This window comes from Salvelinus namaycush, chromosome 37, assembly GCF_016432855.1.
Source record: "Salvelinus namaycush isolate Seneca chromosome 37, SaNama_1.0, whole genome shotgun sequence".
Classification (NCBI taxonomy): domain Eukaryota; kingdom Metazoa; phylum Chordata; class Actinopteri; order Salmoniformes; family Salmonidae; genus Salvelinus; species Salvelinus namaycush.
The window spans coordinates 9,703,243-9,715,261 of record NC_052343.1 but is presented as its reverse complement, the minus strand read 5'-3'; the positions used below and the strand labels follow the sequence as shown (position 1 = coordinate 9,715,261).

Sequence of the window (12,019 nt, the reverse complement as noted above, 5' to 3'; positions counted from 1 at the left end):
AGTATGCTACTATGCTAGATACACAGCTAAGAGGAATCCTAAGGCTAAACCGATTATGGTGATGTGTTCAGAACATTACAATATGGTACTATATAAAGAGGGTGAGAGAATAACAGGATGATACCGGATAAATAAAGCGGTAGATAGAAGTCAGATAGAGAAACAAGCACACAAAGGCACGGCAATGACGAGTTTAGGACTCTTGCATTGGAAACTTGGCCAATAGTGATTTCAAATGCAAATAGAGGAGTTAGGTTTTCCTGGTATGCAAAAAGGCCATGGCTGGCAACAGTCAGAGTACTGTGTGTGTGTGTACAGTATGTGTTTGTACAGTGTGTGCGTGCATGTGTATTGCCTTGGCTAGGGGATGCTGGAAAGGCCATGTGGAAGAGCTCAATTGTGTCAGTCCAGCATTCATAAATACTAAACCATGAATGGAACCTTCGATCAGAGCATTTTCCATAAGTTACACTTCAACTCTGCAATTTATACAGGTGTAGTCAAAGAAAGAGTTAATTCAGACATTTACAGTTGAACAATCTTTATTTAATATAAAACTAGGTCATTTTACTGTTCACATTTTCCCAGGAGATTGTATTAGAAATGTCACAATGTACATGGGTATGTTTTATGATCAAGTATTTTAATGCATCTTTTACTATACAATTTCAGTATCTGTACACCCACCAAATCATAAATCATGAATTTATGTTCATATTGGAAATAAAATATATACATTCTTACATTTTTGACAAACTTTAGTTCTGGTTACTTCTTAGATACAAAATATTGCATTTAAAACATTAAGTTGTGGCCGGGTGAAAATAAATTTCCCTCTTCCTCCCAATAGTGCTTAAAGTGAAATCCTAAAAATCGATTTGACATTCAAACCTCATGGAGTCCACACACCAGGTTTGCAGGCACCGCAATATCTGGCAGAGAGAGAAATAACAAATCAACATCTTGTTTCTATCAGTGAGTTAAGAGCTTACACTAACAAGTAATCAAATCGATGCGCAAAGGACAGTTTTGAAAAAAAACAGTATGTGTAACATATTGCAATTTCGTCACGAATAGCTTTGTCATGCTCTTTCCCATGATGAGGTTTAAGTGAGGTGAAAGACCACTGATAATAACTCTATTGTAATAGAAAAGTTACATATAATCTAGATAATAATAGGCCCTATAGTAATAGAATAGTATTATATCATACACAACAACAGTTTCTATTGTAATAGAATCGCTGCAGAGGGTGGACTGTCTGAGATACCTATCTTAGCAGGCTTGGGGAGGTTCAGCTTGGTCATGATATCCACAAACTCTTCCACGCTCTTAGTCAGGCGGGGGTTAAACCTGCTCTCCTCGCCCACGGTGGAGGCCGTCTGACCTGCAGCACAGGGTTAACAGACCTGTTAGCAATACAACACAATGATGATTCAATGACTACACTCAACTGTAGAACACACAGTCTGATCTGGCTTAGGAATGACTCAGAAGAGAACACAGAGTTGAAAATTAAAGTAGACAAATGGTGAAGAGTGGTGGTACAGTACACCGGACAAGTTAACTTCGTAAAGTCTATGGAAAGGATAGTCATAGCATTGTGAGAGTATACAAGCCTTCTGGGTATGCTTGTACAAAATAGTTGGTGAGGCTATCCCCAAGAGCATAGATGTAAAAAAGGAAATCTTGCAAGGAAAGGGGGTCAGGGAATACACAAGGATATACACATTATAGTGGAATACAAACACATTGCATAAAGAGGATGTCTTGTCAACCTTTGTAGTCATGTGCAGGGAAGACGAGACACTGAGGAGGTAATGTAAAGATCTTCTGGTGGACTGATTCATAGAGCCTCCTAGAGCAGCCTGGGAAGTAGAGAAACAAACAGATCAGGGTTGTTTTCATTGGACCCCAAACAAACGGACTGAAACAGGGAGTGACTACCTGGACTTGTCCGATAAGAAACACTCATTCACGTTTTTCTGTTCCAAAACTTTTACTGTTGCTTGCCCTATTGAACATAACCCAGGAGTAGGCAAGTAGTACAATGACTATTTGTGATCAGACTACACTGAAAAAAGGTTACAATACTGCCACCTTGTGTCCACTAAGCATAACTACAAAAACAATGCAACAAGTGTGGGTGAGGCAATGATCCACAAATTTTTCATGCATTGTTTAAAATAAGTCCTGACCAAAGAATTGGGAAACAATAGTGTATAGGGATGAAAGTCTGTGATATACCCTGATAATATCTCCATGGCTAGATATATCACCACAGAGGCCAAAAATCAGAGAGAATATGACTTGAGTCACACTATAGTACTGTGTTGGCTTAGATACTTTATTTTCACTTTGTCATGTCCAGCATGGATTCAGCCTGGTGGATGCCCAACCAGGCCAATGCATTACAGTACAATTTGTCTTGGTTCTGCTCGGTTTAGCTATGTAGTGTGGAAAAGGTTACCCTGCTGGAAGTCTGTCCTTCCACAGCCCCTGATTAGCAGTGTGTCCCCAGTGAAAGCCATGCTCTGGTCCCCTGTCACCAACGTCACACAGCCGTCTGTGTGCCCTGGAGTCTCCCTCACCGTCAGATACTGAGGGACGAGAGAGGCAGTAAGAGGGATTACAGAAAACAAGTGAGGGGAAGTAAAGAGAAGAAAGGGAGTGTGAAGGAGAGATAAAGGTGAATAAAGCCGAAGCATTTAGAGCAGTCGTCAACAACCCTGATCCTGGAGAGTAACAGTACATGATGTGTCGGCTTTTGTTTCAGCCCAGCACTCGTACTCAGTTGAACCAAAACCCTGTAAACCTATGACTTTCCAGGACCAGTGATTTTGGGTGACCACAAATTGGGGTAGGTCCAGACCCATACTGTATTCTCTATAGCTATATGGCTGTAGGTAGGTCTGTCCTCACATGTTTGCCAAAGCTGATCTTATCTCCATCTGATAGCAGGATGTCTGCACTGGCCCCGCTGTGCTTGGAGATGGCACTCTTCATTCCAAACAGCCTGTTCTTCAGCTGTCCCGTGCCTGTGATGTGGTCTGCATGGCAGTGAGTGTTCACTAATCGGGGGGGGGGGGGGGGGGGGGGGGGTGGAACAGGGTAGTGTGAGTTGTATGTCATCATTAACAAGAATACTATAAACAAGGAGATCAAAATGGATGTAGGATTAGTGTGTGTGTGTGTGTGTGTGTGTGTGAGGAGTGAGTTAGTGTGTAAGTGAGTGAGTCAGTCTGTGCATGTCTATATGTGTGTGGACGTGTTAGCGAGCGCATGCTTGTGTGTTTATCCATGTTTTAGAGACATCCAAGTTACCTGCCACTTTCAGGTTGAAACCCAGTTCCTCTATGAGTTTCAGATCCCTGTCCACTGTCTCCAGTACTGGATCAATGAGGACTGCCTCCCTGCTCTCTGTATCAGCCAGTAGATAGGTGTAGGTGCTGCTCACTGACTCAAACAGCTGTAAAGGTTGGAACAAGCAAGGACAAGTGAGTGAGTAACCACCGGTTATAAAAGGTGAGGGGGCAGTACAGTATGCTATTGCATAACGCACATCCTGCCTGTATATTAGTCATGGATGATAACATTTGGGGTGTGGTCTTTTATGGTGATAAGTGGTTTGCTATTTTCTGTGTCAAGTGTCACTGTCAAGGTGGATTTTCATACAAGAGAAGGGTGCAATTGCGGCCAGCAATTGGAGGCAGTGCTGCATGTGGGCATTCCTGCATCTACAGGAACCCCCATTTATCCTTCTATTGGTCAATTTTTAAACTAGGACTCCCTTACGAAGGCGCTCATGTACAGTAGGTGGCGGTAATGCAGCATAAAGTTGGATGCCAAGCGCAGATAAACACCACAGAAGAAGAGGCGGGAGTAACAACCGTAGCTTGCTAGGACAACAGTAGACAGTGTCCTTCGCCCCTGCTCTCCCACATTTCTGTTAACGAGGATAGTTGTTCAGTAGACGTTTAAGACACTAACAAGCTAGGACTCCGGTACACAGCCGGTGGGAGAGGTAGCTAGCACACCGGTAGACCGTGTATTTCGCCCCCGCGTGTCGGGCACTGGTTTCCCGCAGTTCTGCTAACGACGGCAGGTGTTCGGGAGTGAACGACGCTCCGGTACACAGCAGACACCGGTAGCTAACTAGCTAGCTAGGACACCGGTAGACAGTGTCATTCGCCCCCGAAAAACTCAGATAACACTTATTTCCGTTTTGACAGAGTGGGGTGGATTTTAATCGCATAGACAATCAGGGGAAATCCAGAATATCAAGCGTCACACAAGCATGAAGATGGCGTGCTATTGTTATAATGTAATGGTTATCTAGTTTGGTTTGTTTAGATTTGAGTTATTACAAATCTTAAGTGGGGGTTTTTTTGCCAGAAAATGTGTAAACATTTCCATTTGAATACGCCCCCTCTACTGCTACAGTTCCGCTAGCTTTCTACATTGTTGTACAATTGTTTGAAAACAATAAAACAACTAAGGATGTCTGGAAAATACGTTCCCCCTAATTTTGTGAACCAAGACAAATTTGAATGAATTCTCATGTTGACCTATTGCAAAATACTTGTTTACATGCAGTGAAAAAAAAGTATTCCTATTTTCACTGTGCTTCCAAAAAGTCGGCGCCCAATTGAAACTTCAGCCTATAACTTGCCAAACGTTGGCCCAAAGCAAAAAATATATACATTATTGCAGTGGCTAACTCACCTGCCTGAAGAAAGGCCCTTTTCCCAACTCCATCCCGGCACAGTAAGGTCGTATGATGACTGATTCCAGAGGCTGCTTGCTGGTGCGTAAGCCCGGGCCCATGTGGGCTGGAACTTTACGCAAGTGCCCGGTTGTTTGGAGGCACAGCGTGTAGGCCAGAGCAGGTTTCAGTCGGTTTACAATTGAACACATTTTTTCTCCACGGTGATTTAACTGACACTGCGACGGGCAGGGTAGAAATCCCAGAACTAAAAGCCGACGAGTTTGTTGTGTCCCAATCCTTTGTAGTGGTCCGTTGTCTTTGCAGTATATTTGGCTATAGCCTAAAACAAAATTTGCATGGTAGGCACAAATGTTGTAGCTATATTGACTTATTGTGCATGTAGCCAGGAAGTCCAAAAAAATCTGATAAGGGAGCCTACTCCTTGCGAATCTCCAAGAACTAAACAAGAGCAGTGGACATGTGCAAGATGTCAACACTTCAACGCGCGCACACACACACACAAACTCAGCAAAAAAATAAACGTCCCTTTTTCAGGACACTGTCTTTCAAAGATAATTCGTAAAAATCCAAATAACTTCACATATCTTCATTGTAAACACTGTTTCCCATGCTTGTTCAATGAACCATAAACAATTAATGAACATGCACCAGTAGAAAGTCGTTAAGACACTAACAGCTTACAGACTGTAGGCAATTAAGGTCACAGTTATGGAAATTTAGGACACTAAAGAGGCCTTTCTACTGACTCTGAAAAACACAAAAAGAAAGATGCCCAGGGTCCCTGCTCATCTGCATGAACTCTGGAGCGGCATCGATATGGAGGGTCCGTCATGGTCTGGGGCAGTGTGTCACAGCATCATCGGACTGAGCTTGTTGTCATTGCAGGCAATCTCAACGCTGTGCGTTACAGGGAAGACCTCCTCCTCCATCATGTGGTACCCTTCCTGCAGGCTCATCCTGACATGACAATCCAGTATGACAATGCCACCAGCCATACTGCTCGTTCTGTGCGTGATTTTCTGCAAGACAGGAATGTCAGTGTTCTGCCATGGCCAGCGAAGAGCCCAGATCTCAATCCCATTGAGCACGTCTGGGACCTGTTGGATCGGAGGGTGAGGGCTAGGGCCATTCCCCCCAGAAATGTCCGGGAACTTGAAAGTGCCTTGGTGGAAGAGTGGGGTAACATCTCCCAGCAAGAACTGGCAAATCTGGTGCAGTCCATGAAGAGGAGATGCACTGCAGTACTTAATGCAGCTGGTGGCCACACCAGATACTGACTGTTACTTTTGATTTTGACCCCCCCCCCCTTTGTTCAGGGACACATTATACCATTTCTGTTAGTCACATGTCTGTGGTACTTGTTCAGTTTATGTCTCATTTGTTGAATATTGTTATGTTCATACAAATATTTACACAAGTAAAGTTTGCTGAAAATAAACACAGTTGACAGTGAGAGGACATTTCTTTTTTTGCTGTGTTTTAGGGTCAGGGTTAGTCAGAGTTCAGTGTGTCACTATGACAGTGCACATGGGTGTATTTATATAACAAGTTATTTGGCACTGCTTTCTGCCCTACGTGACTATTGTCAGCAACTCCAGAAAGGAAACAAACCCAGTTCCAGTTGAATCCAACAATCCATGCATTATTATGAGTAATTAACCATAATGGTTTGAATGAGAATGTGCTTTCAATAAAATTACAAATATTGAATGCCAAGCAAAAATACATAATACTTTAATATTTTGCATAAATGTAAGTGGTCGCATTACTGCTAATAAAAGCTGTCAGAGGTATAATTCATTGTTGTTGGGGTTCCAGATTCTTCAAATGTGTCCATCTGTAAAAGAGTCAAAATGATGACATGGAGTGATGCATTTTCACATTCAGAGAAGCACTGACCCAGTTCTGTGTGGCTGGTGCATCTACTGTAACTATGTACCTCTACGTATTTGTACATCCAGGGAAGCAGCTGGGTGACTCTGGTGTAGACTCCTGGTTTGTTGGGCCGACCACAGCCATCTCCCCAGCTCACTATCCCAGCCAGCCTCCAGTCCCCCTTCCCTGTCTCACACACCAGTGGGCCTCCACTGTCTCCCTTACAACCAGAGAAGACCACATATGAATTAATGCCTGCTTTCATACACCCCCCCCCCCCTCCCCATTTTGCCCTCAGAAAGCCTCATTTTGTCTGGGCATGGACTCTACAAGGTGTCGAAATTGTTCCACAGGGATGCTGGCCCATGTTGACTCCAATGCTTCCCACAGTTGTGTCATTTTGGCTGGATGTCCTTTGGGTGGTGGACCATTCTTGATACACACAGGAAACTAGTAGAAAGAGGAGTAAGGGAAGCGCTACTAAGGTACACTATAGTGCATTTTGGTAGATAGAAGGTGCTCTTTGGTAAAAGGGGTAAATTGGTCATCAAAAAGAAAGGAGGACCAAGGCACTCTTCATATAATTAATTTAAATGCCTTTTTTAGTATGGCATGTTCAATAGAAACAAAGTTTTTTTTAAACCGACGCGTTTCGGCTGCATGGCCTTCGTCAGGGAGTCCGAAGGGTACTCCCTGACGAAGGCCATGCTGCCGAAACGCGTCAGTGAGCGTGAAAAACCCAGCAGCGTTGCAGTTCTTCACACTCAAACCGGTGCGCCTGGCATCTACTACCATACCCCATTCAAAGGCAATGCAATCTTTTGTCTTGCCCATTCACCCTCTGAATGTCACACATACACAATCCATGTCTCAATTGTCTCAAGGCTTAAAAATCCTTCTTTAACCTGTCTCTTCCCCTTCATCTCCACTGATTGAAGTTGATTTAACAAGTGACATCAATATGGGATCATAGCTTTCATCTGGATTCACCTGGTCAGTCTATATCATGGAAAGAGCAGGTGTTCCTAATGTTTTGTACACATATCAATATGATATTTTGTCTATGCATATTGGTGCGCTGCATGCACTGTGATGTTAGTTCTCTTGTATGATGTGTGTAATTCTTTTCTTCTATTTATATGATAGAACACATACAAATATGCCATATACAGTATAGGCCTATTTGGTGCCAGCTAAGTGGATCTGCTTTCTAGACAGGGAACTATTTTTATATGTGGAGAGCATAGGCCAGCTGAATATAGCCATTGACATCTGGAGTAACAGAGAGGCCTTTCTTCCCTATGGAATAAACAGATTCCTCAGTATTTTGAGTATTTTGTTTTGCAGTTCTTGGTGTGCGTGTGTGTGCTTGTGTGCGTGCGTGTGTGTGTGTGTACCTGGCATGAGTCCACCCCTCCCTCCATGGTGCCAGCACAAAGCATCCTGGGAGTGAGGTAGGAGCCGTAGACATTCGGGCGGGAACACGTGGACTGGGCTATCACTTGCACCTGAGCCTGTCGTAGCTCAGATGATACAGAGCCTTGAGAGACAGAGAGAGAAAGAGAGAGAGAGAGAGAGACAGGCAGACATACAGACAGACAGGTGGAGTAGAGAAAGGAGGGTTAAAGACAGATGAGAGAGATGAAGAAGGAGAGATTATACAAATAGGAGTGTATTAATGGAAAGAGAATGAAGAGACAATTGTCAGGTTATTGAATGAGATTATGGGATGGAAGGGAACATTGTCTTCATTCTGTGACAAATGTCAGGCAATTTGATGTGATTATAGAAAAAGTGTGAAAAATGGAAGACAAGGCAGAATAAATTAGAGTGATCATCCAATCAGTTGAATCGAAAATCATAAGGTAGTGGTGTGGGAATATTTGTGAACGTGACTCACCCCCTTCTTTAGTGAAGCCCCAGCCAGTGACCCAACAGGGGGCACCAGGAAGGAAGGACTCTCTAGGACTGGGCATACATACTGGTCGAACCCCACCTAAAGCAACACATAACCCAACACCAGGGTCATGTTCATTAGGACACACCGTAGCAAAACTTTTTGCAACGGAAAACTGGTTCCTTATTAAACAAGTTCAAATAGTACCTCCCCATTTCACTCAGTTTCTGACAGTTTTCTCCATTTTGTGCAGCACATTGACTGTACTGCACTGACTATAAGCTCACATGTACCCAGTGAATCAGTGGTTAAATCAAAAGTGATTCTGTGAGGTAGTATTTTCACATTCTACTTCATTCTACTTATTTCACATTTAATATAAAAAATCGAACCCACCATCTTAGTTTTGCAAGCACCATGCTCTACCAACTGATATTCTTTTTGTGTTGACATAGTGTTAAGTTGTCAGTTAGATTTCATGCTTGAGAGAAACCATGAACATGACAAATGCCAAACAGGAACAGGTGAAATCAGAATAGGAGCAACCATACATATAGCCATATAACCTCCGCTGAACATCTTTCATCATTAATTCTTCTCACCTCCCATGTCTATGTCAGCCACAGTGCGCAGTAGCCCCAGGTCATAGTCGTTGTTGTTTATGGAGAAGCTGGGGTGATAGAGGATCTGCAGTGCTCTGTAGCGTTGGCCCGCAGATGTGTCCGTCAAACTGAGCGTGTCCACAACCACCTGCCACTCTGACTCCTTCAACATGTTGTACCTGGGTTATGGAGAATGCAGGGAAATAGAAGGCACATTATCTAATGTAATAAGTACAGTTTCCATATTAAGACAGCTTCAGAGTCAAAAGGAGTTGTTGAGGATGTCATAATTTGAACACCGTAATGAAAATAAATAAATAGATAAAGCATTTGTTCTCTTTCCCTCCCCCTTACTGGATGAAGCAGTGGGCTGCAGTAATGATCCAACGTGGGGTGACGATGGCTCCCCCGCACACATGTTTCCCTCTCCAGTGTAAACTGCTCTGCCAGCCCCACTTGTCTTCTGCTAACATCCCCCCAACAATCCTCCAAGCCTTCCGACCAGCACCAACTGGACCTAGACAACCTGAGGCAGAGTGGGATAGGGGAGGGGTGCTTCACCAAATGAACTGTCAACACAGACCTAACCTGAACACGTTATTCGGTTATGCAAGACATTGTTCAGTTTGTACAATATTGACTTGTGGGATCAGTTACTTATTGTCATTGTGTGATAGCCAGTCATTTGGCCAGTTGTCTACAGATTGCTTGTGCATTTGAATGTACCAAGAAGACCTATACAATTCTGATGTATCAGTGGATGGGATGGCATTACCTGCACTGGCGTTACCTGTCTGGTTGATGGGTTGCTTGGGCAGCAGGACTGGCATTGGGACACTGCAGTTCCCTTTAACGCCACATGGCTGCACAATGTCTGTCAGGTTGGGTGGGAAACACAGGAACTTGACTGAGGAGGAGACAAACAAGATGCGAAGGAGAGTGAGCGAGGACATGGTAAAATGGGTGTTTGTTGAACGCTTGCATCCTTTTTTTTTTACTGTCAAATGCATCTTGTCTTGGGCGGCAGGTAGCCTAGCAGTTAAGAGCGTCTGTCTGCTTGTCTGCAAGCTTTCATGGTTGCCCAGGAATAGGTTGGAACATTTATGCAATCAACAATGTGTATTATATTATACAACTGAAAGGTTGTTGGTTCGAATCCCTGACCTGACTAGGTGAAAAACCAATCGATGTGCCCTTATTGCGCCTGTAAAATCTGTCTGGATGAGTGTCTGCTAAATGACTGTAAATATAATAAGATATGACATTGTGTCTGTAAATGTTACTAGCCATAAAATCCTTGCTTTCTCAAAGCTTATTGGAGGAAAGGATGCAAGGGACGTCCTCCCCCAACGAGCTTTGAGAGGAGTTGAGTGAAAAATGCTCGTGACGTTTTCAGACACAGTCCGGGTCTACTATGCCAAGCACTGCATTGTCAGTGAGGTTACCTAAAATGGCGAAGAAGATGAAAAGAATGATGAAGACGGCGATGAAGGTCGTCAGCATTGTCAGACGTGAGGGGCAAGTGCACCGCGGGGGCTCAAGATCTACAGTAAGAAGGGAATAGAATAGAATAACAGATCCGTTGTTTTGAATAAACTGCTGCATTCTGTGGATACCTTGAACATTCAAGTGCTTTTAACAAGTACGTGCATAACCTTTATAGAAAAGTACAACACGTTTCAGAGACGTATAATATCTGTCCCTGTGTGGTTGACATGTCGGCAAGCTTTCATGGTTGCCCAGGAATAGGTTGGAACATTTTATGCAATCAACAATGTGTATTATACAACTGTGGAAAGGTTCATGGTACAGCCAGGGGGACTGTGGTGCTTGACATGAACACAAGCTAATCAACCAAAAGCCCAGTAAGACTTGGGGCATATTCAATACTCCAATTCTGTTGCAAAACGTTGCAAGATTTTCATTAAATGGAAGCAAACGGAACAAAACGGGAAGGGACCTACCTGAATTTGTCCAATAGAAACTCGTTTTGCTCTGTTTGCTTCCATTTGGTTTTTAAACGGTTTCCGTAATGAATATGCCCGTGTATTCAAGTCTCTCTCTCCAATACTGCACAGTAGCCTACCTGGCTCTTCATCAGGGCAGTCTTTGGGGAGTGTTAGCCCAACAGATCCTTCATTCACTTCAGATGGCTTCCTCTGTGGGACCTCCAGAGAGCCACCATCACAGGGAGGGAGGGGCGAGGAGGTCTCTGAATTTGGGTCCTCTGAGCAGGCCATGTCCGGGGATTGGGGGGATGAGGGGACTACCTTTTGGGGTTGGACCTCCATAGGTACCTCAGAGGAGGACGTAGGGGGATCAAGTCGTGCTGATGTTTGGGGCTGTTGGGCCTTTAGATTCACCTCAGAGGGGCAAGGTGTTGGGGTTGTGTCTGTCTGATGGGCATTGGGAGGTGGTGGTGGTATGCCCATTCCCAAGTGGTAAGTGGGAATTCCCATGAGTGCAAAGAGTGTAGAGAATGGTTCCTGGAATACCCCCACTGGTACACCCCCAGTTGCAACATTGAGGGAAACCGAGGGGAAGGTTCCAAGGGATGGGGTGATGGGTTCATTGCGTGGATGTTGTGCACGTGGAAGGAAAATGGAGGCCTTCATATCTATACTTGTGAGGTCTGGGTATAGGAGTTTCTGGGGGGGTGGTGTGAGGAGTGGTTGGGCAAGGGGGGTGATAGTAGACCGATGCTGTAGGGGTTGGAGGCGTGCGACAGGTGGTGGAGGATGGATCTGACCAGGGGGAGTCTGCCCTGATTGGGATCCAGCAGAGAGGGTCTGAGGCTGGGCAGGAGAGCAAACCAGAGAGGGGAGCTCTGGGCCTATCCCAGATGAATTGGTACCACAGGTGCCCTTTAGCAGAGATATAAACAAGCTTTTAAGAACCTGTACAATGTGTTTTGAG

The 12,019-nt window shown here is 44.2% G+C and overlaps 2 protein-coding genes across 2 annotated transcripts; both read right to left on the bottom strand.

The window, feature by feature from the left end:
* Nucleotides 1-624: 624 nt before the first annotated feature.
* On the bottom strand, nt 625-5,208 carry LOC120031483 (persulfide dioxygenase ETHE1, mitochondrial-like). The gene is made up of 7 exons (XM_038977260.1): nt 4,726-5,208; nt 3,325-3,469; nt 2,923-3,071; nt 2,471-2,600; nt 1,779-1,868; nt 1,271-1,387; nt 625-932 (listed from the first exon to the last, which is right to left on the bottom strand). Exons 1-7 carry the CDS (start codon nt 4,915-4,917, stop codon nt 886-888), a joined length of 870 nt encoding a protein of 289 aa, XP_038833188.1. The 5' UTR covers nt 4,918-5,208; the 3' UTR covers nt 625-885.
* A 1,165-nt stretch (nt 5,209-6,373) lies between these two features.
* LOC120030789 (transmembrane protease serine 6-like) lies at nt 6,374-9,617 on the bottom strand. The gene is made up of 6 exons (XM_038976223.1): nt 9,458-9,617; nt 9,104-9,282; nt 8,505-8,600; nt 8,002-8,144; nt 6,669-6,824; nt 6,374-6,566 (listed from the first exon to the last, which is right to left on the bottom strand). Exons 1-6 carry the CDS (start codon nt 9,574-9,576, stop codon nt 6,501-6,503), a joined length of 759 nt encoding a protein of 252 aa, XP_038832151.1. The 5' UTR covers nt 9,577-9,617; the 3' UTR covers nt 6,374-6,500.
* Between the last annotated feature and the right edge of the window lie 2,402 nt (nt 9,618-12,019).